At 38.3% G+C, this 12094-nt stretch overlaps 1 protein-coding gene across 1 annotated transcript in view; it reads left to right on the forward strand.

The window, feature by feature from the left end:
• Nucleotides 1-12094, forward strand: part of USH2A (usherin) — a 747185-nt gene that overhangs the window by 585622 nt on the left and 149469 nt on the right. The window contains exons 50-51 of the mRNA XM_058533703.1: nucleotides 2797-3020; nucleotides 8575-8779. Coding sequence (XP_058389686.1) covers nucleotides 2797-3020; nucleotides 8575-8779 — 429 coding nt within the window. The remainder of the gene's footprint in view (nucleotides 1-2796; nucleotides 3021-8574; nucleotides 8780-12094) is intronic.

Below are 12094 nucleotides of genomic sequence, written 5' to 3' on the forward strand. Positions count from 1 at the left end.
CAGAAAATGCTGCATAAAAATCTGGTGTGCCGTTCTGGCCATTAAGTGAAATTACTATTTAAATTAATGGCACTGTCACAGTTTATCTGTGCAAAGAATGAACGCTGATTAGGGTATTAAGTAATTAGCAATTTATCACAGTGGAACAAGGTTGATAATAATTAAAGAAGTAATGGTTTACCAAGGAAACTAGAAAGGGAGTCACTTCTTGTTATGTGAGTGAAATCTTGGCTGAAAATTTTAATTCAGTGAAACAAAGATGAAGCTCTTGGTGAAAGAAATCATCCCTTTTTTTCTAGTGTAAAAACAGTTCATTATCAAAATTTTAGTTGACCTGTCAAAAGTCCCTCAGAGCGATCAGATGACTGATTAGGAGTTTCGAATTAGGTCAATGCCTGCATTTTGATTTTATACTAAAAGCATGGTGAAACCATAAAGTAATTTGGGAGTTGAGGGGAAGAATGTATTCTGCTCCCTAAAGGGCCAGTTTTCAGATTTTGATTGCTCTTTAAAAGAGAAACATGAATTATTTTAAGAAAACTGCTAGAGAAAAAAATGACAGTAAAGAATCCAAGGTGATATTTAAATGTCTGATTAGAAAGCAGCTGAAAAAAATGTCCAAACAATATAAAACTTGAGGCTGTGGATTTTTATTTTTATCTTATATGGGTGTAGTAGGGTGTGTGTGTGTGGGTGTGTGTGTGTGTCTGTGTCTGTGTGTATTATATATATGTCATTTTTACTCATCGTAATCAAGACTCAGACCACAATGATAACCCTGCTGTGTGTTTATTTGAAAGAACTTCTCCTTGGAAATGTTATAACAACTAAAATTATTAATAAAGCATCAAAGAAAACAGTTTACTTTTAAACCAATTACTTTGAACAGTTATCACATTTACACATGGTGTGTCAAAACTCAGTTATGATCAATGTAGATCATTAATCATATACAAAAATTTTAAAATATTGGGAGATTTGTGTGTGTGTGTGAGGATGATTAGCCCTGAGCTAACATCTGTTGCCAATCCTCCTCTTTTTGCTGAGGAAGATTGGCCCTGGGCTAACATCTGTGCCCACCTTCCTCTACTTTCTATGGGACGCTGCCACAGCATGGCTTGATAAGCTGTGTGTATGTCCATGCCCGGGATCCGAACCTGCAAACCCCGGGCCACCAAAGTGGAGCATGCAAACTTAACCACTACACCGCCACTGGGCAGACCCCAGGAGATATTTTTTAAAATGGAAAGATCAATGAGCTGGTTCTTTGGAGTGATGAGTGGATAAACATCTTTCTTCTTTTTTTCTTTTTTCTTTTTTCTTTTTTTTTTTTTTTGGCTGAGGAAGACTGGCTCTGAGCCAACATCTATTGCCAATCCTCCTCCTTTTATTTTTTTCCCCCAAAGCCCCAGTAGATAGTTGTATGTCATAGTTGCACATCCTTCTAGTTGCTGTATGTGGGACACGGCCTCAGCATGGCCGGAGAAGTGGTGCATCGGTGCGCGCCCGGGATCCGAACCCGGGCCACCAGTAGCGGAGCGCGCACACCCAACTGCTAAGCCATGGGGCCGGCCCCAATAAACATCTTTCTTAAGGAGTGTGCCAAACCAGTGTCTACTTCAATAATTTTTTTTTTAAAAAAAGCACTTAAAACTCATTGGTCTATTATTAGGAGTGTCTTTCATAATGTAGGTGTTTGTACAGGACCAGATTCAACAATCCAGGACTCCAGGGCACTTTGAAGTTGAGGTTCTTTATGTTATCAGTCGGGACTAATAATAAATAAACAAAATTCTAATTAAAATAAATCATCACATTGTGCTGCTGTATAACTGGATATAAATTCTCATATGATACGACCGTGACATGGGTGATAGGTACCTTAATTTCTAGCTTAATCTGACTCTAGAGTATTGTTTATTTATTCAGGCTTTTATGTCTAAATTTCTACTACATCTCTTCTATGACAAGATCTACGTGATGTGAAAATAGACAGTCAAATTGAATTTGGTGGGACAAAAGGGGCTAGGTGGTATCTCAGGCACACATGTCTTTCATTGAGAAATAAAGATCAATGCTCCTCCCTACGAGGTCTTTCTTGCACTGCCCCCAACCTCTTACCTATGTTTAGTCATGGATCTAGAACACAGTGCAGGTCAAAAAATGGTGACCAAATGGTTCACTTGATCAGTGAGCAGGCTCAACTGGCTTTGAACACAGATCTATCTCATGAAGAAAGAATGGTTACCGTTGCTACTGGATTCACAAGAAGCAAATATTTGTACCCTAGACAAAGCCAGGCAAAAACTTACAAGACTCCTGCCACAATCTCTCCAGCTCTAAGATGGTGCTCCCTCTCCATTCTGTCTAGCCTCTTATCCCAGAGTACTTGGGTGACCTTTTCTCCCTTGTGAATTTCTAGAGATTTTTTTGTGAGTCCCTCTGGTTAACTACCCCTTCTTCTGCAACACGATGTTATCATCACAAAATGGACAGGCAATTCTCATGACAGAAATCATATCTTTTTTTATGGAGCATGGGAGAAGTTTGGCCCTGCTGAATCATTTTGGAACACTTCCTCTTGCGTGTTCTTTACCTAATTAGTGTCTAGTGCTCTTAGTAAGAAGGACCCTCATTGCACATTTAAATCACCTTGGTAGGGAAACACTACCTTAGGTATTGCACCATTTCAGCAACTGCTCGAGTCTGACATTTTTATACCAAACTTTATAGCATCCTCAGTTGTCTTCCCTTTTTTTTAATTTCATATTCATATATAACATTTTATTGTTGCAGGGATGTTCTGTTGCGGCCAGGATTATGTGAATGTGTCAGATACCATATGCTGCTTAGCTTCCAGTGGAGAGTCTAAAGCTCATGTTCAAAAGAATGACCCAGTGCCAGTAAAATGCTGTGAGACTGAACTTATTCCAAAGAGCCAGAAATGCTGTAATGGAGTTGGATATAATCCTTTGAAATATGTTTGCTCTAACAAGATTTCAACTGGAATGATGATGAAGGTAATTGATAGAAAACCTCTCAGAGGTGCTGATTTGACAATGGAGAGAGAAATACATTGTTCATAACTATTTTTCTAAAATAGGAATATAAAAACTCTTGTGTGCATTATTCATTTTCACATTACATCCATATTAATACCAAATGAGTTCGCTATGATTGATGTTATTGCAATGAATTCTAAAGGAATTAATAATGATTAGCTGTTCTCTGGAAGCTTTACCCAACACTTCAGATTACTGTAGGACTGAAAGTCTGTGTGCCAAAAGAAGTTGTCTGGGGCCTCTGCGTGCTGCCATTTCATGCCCGGGGTTGCTGTGGATGGAGATGGAGGGAAATTCCAGCTTCTTCCCTCTAGCCCTCCCAACCATAATCCACCCTTTCCTTTGATAGAGACCTTAGATCCAGACCATTATATTCCTTGAGACAGTGCGAGATGAGCAAATGCCTTTCAACCACAAAAGTGAATAGGCCTTTGGATCTATCATTTATGCTTGTATGCTGAGATGCTTCACATACAGCTATGTCCTGTTTGTTAGCATTAAACTTGACTCAGGACCCCAGAAATCTACTGTTTGAAGGAAAGGATTATTGCCATTTAAGAAACAAACACCCTTCCATGCTCTGTAGTAATTTGTCACTAGGAGATGGCTAAAAGGGGGTGTTTTGGTCACAGACAATGGAAGGGCTCTTACTGACTGAGGCAACTATACAATCGTTGTGTGGACATCATATACTGTGGGATGAAAAATAACTTTTGAGATTGTTAGGGCTCCAGCAATGAAGATTAAGATAAGACATAGGACCAGCCTGGTGGTGTACTGGTTAAGTTCGCGCACTATGCTTCAGTGGCCTGGGGTTCACAGGTTTGAATCCCGGGTGCGGACTGATGCACCATTCATCAGGCATTGCTGTGGCGGTGTCCCACATACAAAATAGAGGAAGATGAGCACAGATGTTAGCTCAGAGCCAATCTTCCTCAGAAAAAAGAGGAAAATTGGCAATAGATGTTAGCTCAGGGCCAATCTTCCTCACAAAAAAAAAAGATAATACATAAAGTTATTGAAGATAATAGGTACTTAGTGAAGTGAATAATCATACAAAATACCCACTAAAAACAGTTTTTTGTCTACAAAAATTTTTTTAAAAATTGGTCTGACTTGTGCGCATCTTTAATTAACCAATTCTATGAAAGAAATCTATCCAACACTATGTTCCCAAAGTTTAAGTTTATTCCAGGCCAATGCTTTCAAAAGTTTGGACTAGGAACATTTTCCTTAAATACATAGTATTTTTTGGTCTTGAAAAGCTGGTGCTGTTGCAAGAAAATGTCTTTAAAACGACTAATTAGGAAGCATCTCTGAAGAAAACGCTCCTTAAAAGGACACTCCTGTTTAAAAAACGGAGACAGGAAATCTGTTAGTTTCAGAAAGGACACGATGGCTCACAACTATTTGTTTCATTATTGTTCACCTCACGTTTGCTTCGCAGGCATCTCATTTTGGTTTCAGGAAGCTATGGCTTCCATTATTTAAGGATGATGTTCAAGATATCTCCATGATCTTTTAAATTGGCTTGAATTGGCTTTATGAAGGCCAGTTGTCAGTGGTATTTAAAGCTCATATTTAAATTATTATGGTTAGGGGAATATTTCTGGATGCTGGATCAAGCAGTGTGTTATAGATAAAGCTCAGTCTATAGACTCCATTTCGTTTCCTGAAGACCTCTTCCCTGGGGACTTCCATCTCCTGCTCCAATCTGGCTAGATCATGGTGGGATTTCTGCACAGCAGTCCCAGTGGGTCTCCCCAAAGCTATCAGTTTTGAAATTCCTTTCACTCCTCTCCTGTGTTGGTCTCCCTGTGTTCTAAATCCCAAGGGTCCCTCTTTCTCTCCTTACTCCTTTCTTTTGGAGAATTATCTTCCTGGGTACAGGTGCATGAAAGGTAAGTTTTTTGAGAGGCTGATGCCTGAAATTATCATTATTCTACCCTGCCACTGGATTGATAGCTTGGCTAGGTATAAAATTAAAGGTTAAAAATTATTTCTACTCAGATTTTTGAAGGCATTTATGCATTTTTTAAACTTTCATTACTATTGAGTCCTGTCTCTTTATGGGTTATCATGTAGTTTTTCCTATAAAAGTTAAGACATTCTCTTTATCCTGCTTTTCCAAAATTTCATGACAATGTGCCTCTATGTGGATATTATCATTATCATCATTATTATTATTATTATTCATAATAATGTACTTTCTGTGGAGTTTTTCAGTGCGGAGTCTCATGACCTTCAGTTCTGGGGAATGTTATTATTTCTTCGATAATTTGCTTCCTCTTTTATCTCTGTTTTCACCCATTTGTTAGATGTTGGACTTCTAAAATGATCTTTTATTTTTTCTTCTTGTTTCTTTCCTATTGACTGACTCTTCATCTTTTTCAATTTGATGAGTTATTGCTTTAACTTTATCTTCCAACATTTCTATTGATTTGTTATAGGGGTATTTTTTAGCTTTTTTTTTTTTTCAAAGTTTTAGTTTTTAAGGGCTCTTTCTTGTTTGGTGATTGTTATTTATTCATGGCATCCTCCTCTTGTTTTGTTCATGGAATATCTCTTTTATCTTTCGGGGAATATGAATTCTATTGTTGCTTTTTTTTATTATTTGTCTAGTTGATTCCTTGAATTATAGCATTTGTTTGTTTGGTACTATTTTAGTCTTCTTTTCATTGCTCTGTTTCTGCTTCCTCTGAGTTCCTTTTTCTATGTTTTAAAATCTCTTCTTTCCATTGGAGGCTGATTGAAAGCTCAATAAGCACAGGCATCCATCAGTGGGGAGCACAGCAGGGAAATCATGTGGCAGGATGGCTTTTTGTCAAGGAATCACATTACCAAGAATCCTTAACAAGTATACTTAATTAATTATCCTTAATATTCCATCCTAGGTCAGGATGGGATATATGCCTGCTGCCAGCATGTGGGGAATCTGATAAGAGAGGAGGCTGGGGTTCTCACCATGCAAAATGCAGAATTTATTTCATTTTCACACTCTGGCATCTGGTTTACACCTTCCAGTGGACCCTCTCTATTCCTTTTTTTTTTTTTTTGCTGAGGAAGATTGGCCCTGAGCTAACATCTATTGCCAGTCTTCCTCTTTTTGCTTGAAGAAGATTAGCCCTGAGCTAACAACTGTGCCAATCTTCCTCTATTTTGTATGTGGGTTGCCACCACAACATGGCCACTGATGAATGGTGTAGGTTTGTGCCCAGGATCCAAACCTGGGCTGCCAAAGTAGAGCGTGCCAAGCTTGACCACCAGGCCATGGGGCTGGCCCCTCTCTATTCCTTTTAATTCCATCAATTCTTTTCTAAGCTTATCTCATTTTGCGATCCTTTGCCAAATGCAGCTAGTAACAACACACACATTCTACTGATGTTCCAGCTTCTGACCTCTTCCCCTAGAGCTCTGCGCTCAGGAGCACTTAACTGACTTTGACCGTCATCCCAGGGTACAGTTTTACTGAATATTTGTGACAGCATAACAGAGTTCCCCAACTTCCCAAACCCCATCATGTATTTCTTTGCCACTGCCTGTTTAACCACTAAGCAAATGCTATGTATTTTAGGGTCTTGTTATTGTTGAGGCAACATCCAACTTCAAAGTATTAATTTATATTTTAGCTAGGACACACTAAACTATGCTGAGGTAAAAACAAATGTACTCACATATGGAATGGCTCGACAGAATTAACTTCTAAAAAAATGTTCACATTACAGAGCCAGCCATGATGGCCTAGTGGTTAAAGTTCAGTGCTCACCACTGCGGTGACCCAGGTTCGCTTCCTGGTCATGGAACCACACCACCTGTCTGTCAGTTGCCATGCTGTGGCGGTGGCTCACATAGAACTAGAACAACTTACAACTAGGATATACAACCACGCACTGGGCCTTTAGGGAGGAAAAAATTTTTTTTCGCGTTACAATCCAATGTGAGTTAGGCAGCTCTCCTCCAAGCAACGTCTCAGGAACCCAAGCTCTTTCCGTCTAGTGGGACTTCACACAGGGGCACTCAGGTCACAATGGAAAGGAGGAGAGAGTAGTTGCAAGCATGTTTATGGGTCTTATTTGGATGCAGAATACTTCCTTTCTATACACTAGTCACATAGACATTTCTGGTCACATGTGTCCTCTTATTGCAGCTGGACTAGAAAATCTAATGTTCTCAAGAGAAAAGGGAAAAATGGACATCACTGAGCACATAGCATTGTCTCTGCCACGTCCATCTGCTTCCCAGCTCCCAAAGATGTTTGAGCCATCCTGTGTGTGTTAGTTCCCTTAGACTTTCTATATTCCTTTACTGTCATTTGGTTGGGCTTAAGAGGAAATGGATACAAATGCAGGTATTCAATTCACCATATTCAAATGGAAGTCCTACTATATTTTTCTGAAGTAGCTTTATTTTGGCTACCTTTGGGTCAATTTACTCAATTTATTTTATGTAAGAGAGAGATTGAATGTAGATCAAATTTAAACAGCAAAAAAATTCTTTTAAATTCATTATGCTACCTATATAAAGGAAAGGTGAAGTCCAGCTCTGCATTATGAAGTATTGCCTTATCTATATCTCCTGTAATTTGGGATGATGAAGTATTTCATTTTCTGAGATTAGAACATACTAGTACTTATCAATAACTATAAAAAATACAGAGATTCAGGGGCTGGCCCGGTGGCATAGTGGTTAAGTTCATGCATTCCGCTTCGGTGGCCCGGGATTTGCAAGTTCCTATCCTGAGCGTGGACGGACGCACTGCTTGTCAAGGCATGCTGTGGCAGTGTACCATATAAAGTATAGGAAGATGGGCACAGATGTGAGCCCAGGGCCAATCTTCCTCAGCAAAAAGAGGAGAGTTGGCAACAGATGTTAGCTCAGGGCTAATCTTCTTCACACACGCACACAAAAAATACAGAGATTCATCAGAGAAATGGTTTACAGATATGAATAATAATTATTATAATGACAGTTCATGAACTATTTAGATTTTCTAAAACTTGGTTGAGGGCTACTTGTAGGTCCAACTTTCCCAACAGCACAGGAAGTGCAGATTCTCAAATATCCCATTCTTGATTTTCTCTAAAACCCCACTAGGAAAGTGTCAAAGTAACAATAATAAAATAATGACTACTGTTATTATTTAAGGCGTATCTACTAAGTGTAAGACATTTACAGGTGTTGTCTCGTTTGATTCACACAACTAACTTGCATGGTAAGTCAAAGTACCATTTTCTCACTGAAAAAGCTGAGGCTTTGCAGACGTTAGTGACTTGCTCAAGGTCACAGAACTAGAAAGTTGCAAAACTGGATTTTGAAATCTGTGTCATTTAAAAGTAACAGCTCTTTCTAGTGTACAAACTACGTTCATTTCTTCTCATGAATGTTGAGATATTCATTCATGAACTAGGCAGAAGAAAATTCCATTTGAAAGTTGTAAAAACCTACCCCACATGTCTAAATGGAATTTAAAATCCCCTTCTCCCTCTCTCCCCATCTCTACCACCTGACTTAGGAAACCAAAGAGTGTGGGACTCTGTGCCCAGCATCCATGGAAGCCACGGCTCACTGCGGCAGGTGTGATTTCAACTTTACCAGCCACATGTGTACTGTGATAAGAGGATCTCACAACTCTACGGGAAAGACATCAATCGAAGAAATATGTTCATCTACTGAAGAGACAGTTCATACGGGAAATGTAAACACATTCTCCTTTACAGGTAACAGAAAGGGAGCCGCCTGCCCATGGCTTAGCAGGGGTGGTGAAGAGCTACTGAAAATACAGATTTATTTCACTCTGACATCATCTCCCTCCTTAACCTCCTATCAGTTAATTCCATCATACTTATGGGCCAGCTAGTTACAAGGTAATTAAAAGCATAATCTGGATTTGTTCAAAGTTAGTAGCTGAAAAATTTTTAAAGTCTAACTTGAAAGTAGCATGTATACTATTTTAAAGTAAATCTGTAGAGAATAAAGCACAGAGAAATAAATGTTATGTGCCCTTTTATGGTATGTCCAGTTAGTTTTCAATGCAATTCAGTTTTAAGAAAAATTCAAAAGTTTGAATGCAGGCTTTCAATAAATGCAATGAATGAATGTTGTTATACTTGCAAGCAGAAAAGAGGAAGAATCCTGTCTGATCGCTAGTGAGACCTGGCAACATTATTCTGAGGAGGAGGCAAATCACTCAGTGTAAAGTCAGTTTCCCTTACCTGATCTGGAGTCTGGATCTGGAGGCTGCACGCTCCTGCAGCCTGGTGATTCCTCAAAACGGCCATCATTTTGGGAACAATAACCTTCACAGTTAATGAAAAGATTAATTTCTATGCCCTTTCTTGGCCGTACTGAATTAGTCCAAAATAGTGATTCTTAGGCGTGGCTAAGCCAAGTGAAAAACTCTGTAAAGTTTAGTATCATCTTCAAAATAGTTCTGCCATCTATTAAATTTTTATTATTCATCCATTTACTTTAGTCCCTACAAAGTTTGTTTCTGTCTTCTGAAAAATTGTGTTTGTGTGTAACTGTGTGTGTATATGTACATAGGTATCATCTAGGGTCAAATAGAACACATTCAAGTGACATAATTCAAGCAAGCTAAGGTTAAATAAACAAAAAACTGCTCTATTCCATCATGACTCATTATTCTGCCTTATTCAACCAATGATGGGTGATAATGGCAAACCTCGGGAATGCAAAAAGTAGGGCAGGATACTAGATGAGAAAAGGTAGATTAAGGAGGAAACAAAGGAATAGAGATAAAGTTTATTGAACATTATTTAGTTCCAGGGCTGTGCTAGGTGCTTTAAAACCTTACGTTAATTTACCCAGAAAGCAATCATGTAAGTATGATCATTTCACAGATAAGGAAATTGAGGATCAGATCTGTAAAATTAACATCCTGTGGTAAGAAGTCAAACTCAAATCGTGTCGTCGTCAAGAGTGGCAGCTTTAGAAGACTCCACGTGGTAGAGGAGCTTCTTTCAGAGAGCTACAAACCTCCCTCCTGCTGTTCCTTCCACCTGAAATGTCCTTCTTCATCATTGTACTCATGGCCTGGGTCAAGAGTCATATCCTCGGTGCAGGATCCCCAAGTCCAGCCCCCTCTGTCCTCTGTGTACATCGTCATGACCTTCACCACCTCTACCATGTGTCATAGGCATTTGTCCCATCTCTCCTACGAAATTGAAATATCCATATGAATAGGACATCCTTGTTTACCTTTACCTCATTTTTGGCTTTAGCACACTGTAAGCAAGCAAAAAAATATTTACTGGAAAGCATTTAATTAGGAAAGGCCTCAGGATAGAGGACAGTTGTCTAACCCTCCAATCTCCTCCCACTCCCAGTTATAGATTTGGACTCTCATTTAAAAATTATTGGGTTTCACAACTTAAGTGCCCATCAACAAATGAATGGATAAAGAAGATATGGTATATATATACAATGGAATACTGCTCAGCTATTAAAAAGGATGAAATCTTGCCATATGCAACAACATAGATGATAGACCTTGAGGGTATCATGCTAAATAAAATAAGTGAGACGAAGAAAGACAAATACTATAAGATTTCACTCATATGTGAAAAATTAAAAAATAATAACAAACAAACACATAGATACAGAGAGCAGATTGGTGGTTACCAAAGAGGAAGGCAGTGGGAGGAAGGCAAAAGGAGGAAAGGGGATATTTGTGCAGTGACGCATGGAAACTAGACTTTTGGTGGTGAACATAATGAAACTAGACTTTTGGTGGTGAACATAATGTAATCTATACAAACGTCACAATATAATGATGTACACCTAAAATTTATATAATGTTATAAACCAATGTTACCACAATAAAAAATAAATTCCCTTCCAATGCTGAAAAAAAATTTAAATAAAATAAAAATTATTGAGTTTCCATCTAAGAGAGTTCCCTACTTTTATCTGCTCTTTCTAATCAAGGTCAAGATTTTGAAGAGCTTTTAAGACGTATTTGCAATAGCCCTTTCTAGAAGAGAATAAATGTTTCTACCTCATGATATAATATTATGAGGGATTTTAATATCCATATTTCATATTTCTTTGCCTACCAAAAAATACTATAAATTGCATATGAAAAATAACAAAATTTTCTTTTACATTAAAAAAATTAAGCATTCAAGTGATGCTAAAACAAATTCCATTGAGATCAATTTAGACTAAGAAGTCAGCCTTTCTTAGAAACTTACCGTTAGAAGCTGACAACACCAACGCTGACCAAAATTCATTCATTCATACAGTCATTCATTTATCAAAAAATAGTTATTAAATCCTCACTAATAACCAGTCACTATACTAGGACCAACAGCTATACAGGCAAACGAATTTCCATCAGGAATTTAAAAACTATATAAAGAGACAGGAAAATAAATACATAATTAGACCATAATGGGAGAAATGGTGTGCACGTAAGTACCATGATAAAAGTAAGCAGAGGATGCTTTTGAAAAGTATTGCGAGGATACCTAGCCCACATTGGAGAGGTTAGGAGACACTTCAAGAAGGGTATTCTGCCTGAGCAGAGAAGTGAAGGACAAGTAGGAGCCTATCAGGTTAAGAGAAGGTAGACGAGGCAGAGAGAGCAGCATGTGCAAAACACACGAAGCAAGAGAAAGCCTAGTAGGTTCGAAAAACAACAAGCCCCTCAATGTGGATGTAGCACATACAGGAGAGAGAAAGTCCTGGAGATAAGGCCCCAGAGCAGAGGTCAGATTATGAAGGCCTTTTATACCACACTAAACAATTTGTCTTATGTAGCAATGAGTAAATATTAAAGCTTTTTAAGCAATGGAATGACAAAATCATATACGCATTTTTGCAGGATTACTGTGTTTGCTAAAGAAATGATTGAAGACAAATATGTATGGGACAATTAAGCAATTAACAAGTAAATATTGAACACATATACCCCCCAAAAAAACCAAAACCCTCTGTTATTGGAAGATTAGCCCCATATAACTTAACAGAATCATACTCAGGTACAGAGTTTTAAAAAACAAAGAAATGTA

This window comes from Diceros bicornis, chromosome 38 (assembly GCF_020826845.1).
Source record: "Diceros bicornis minor isolate mBicDic1 chromosome 38, mDicBic1.mat.cur, whole genome shotgun sequence".
In the NCBI taxonomy this organism is placed as follows: domain Eukaryota; kingdom Metazoa; phylum Chordata; class Mammalia; order Perissodactyla; family Rhinocerotidae; genus Diceros; species Diceros bicornis.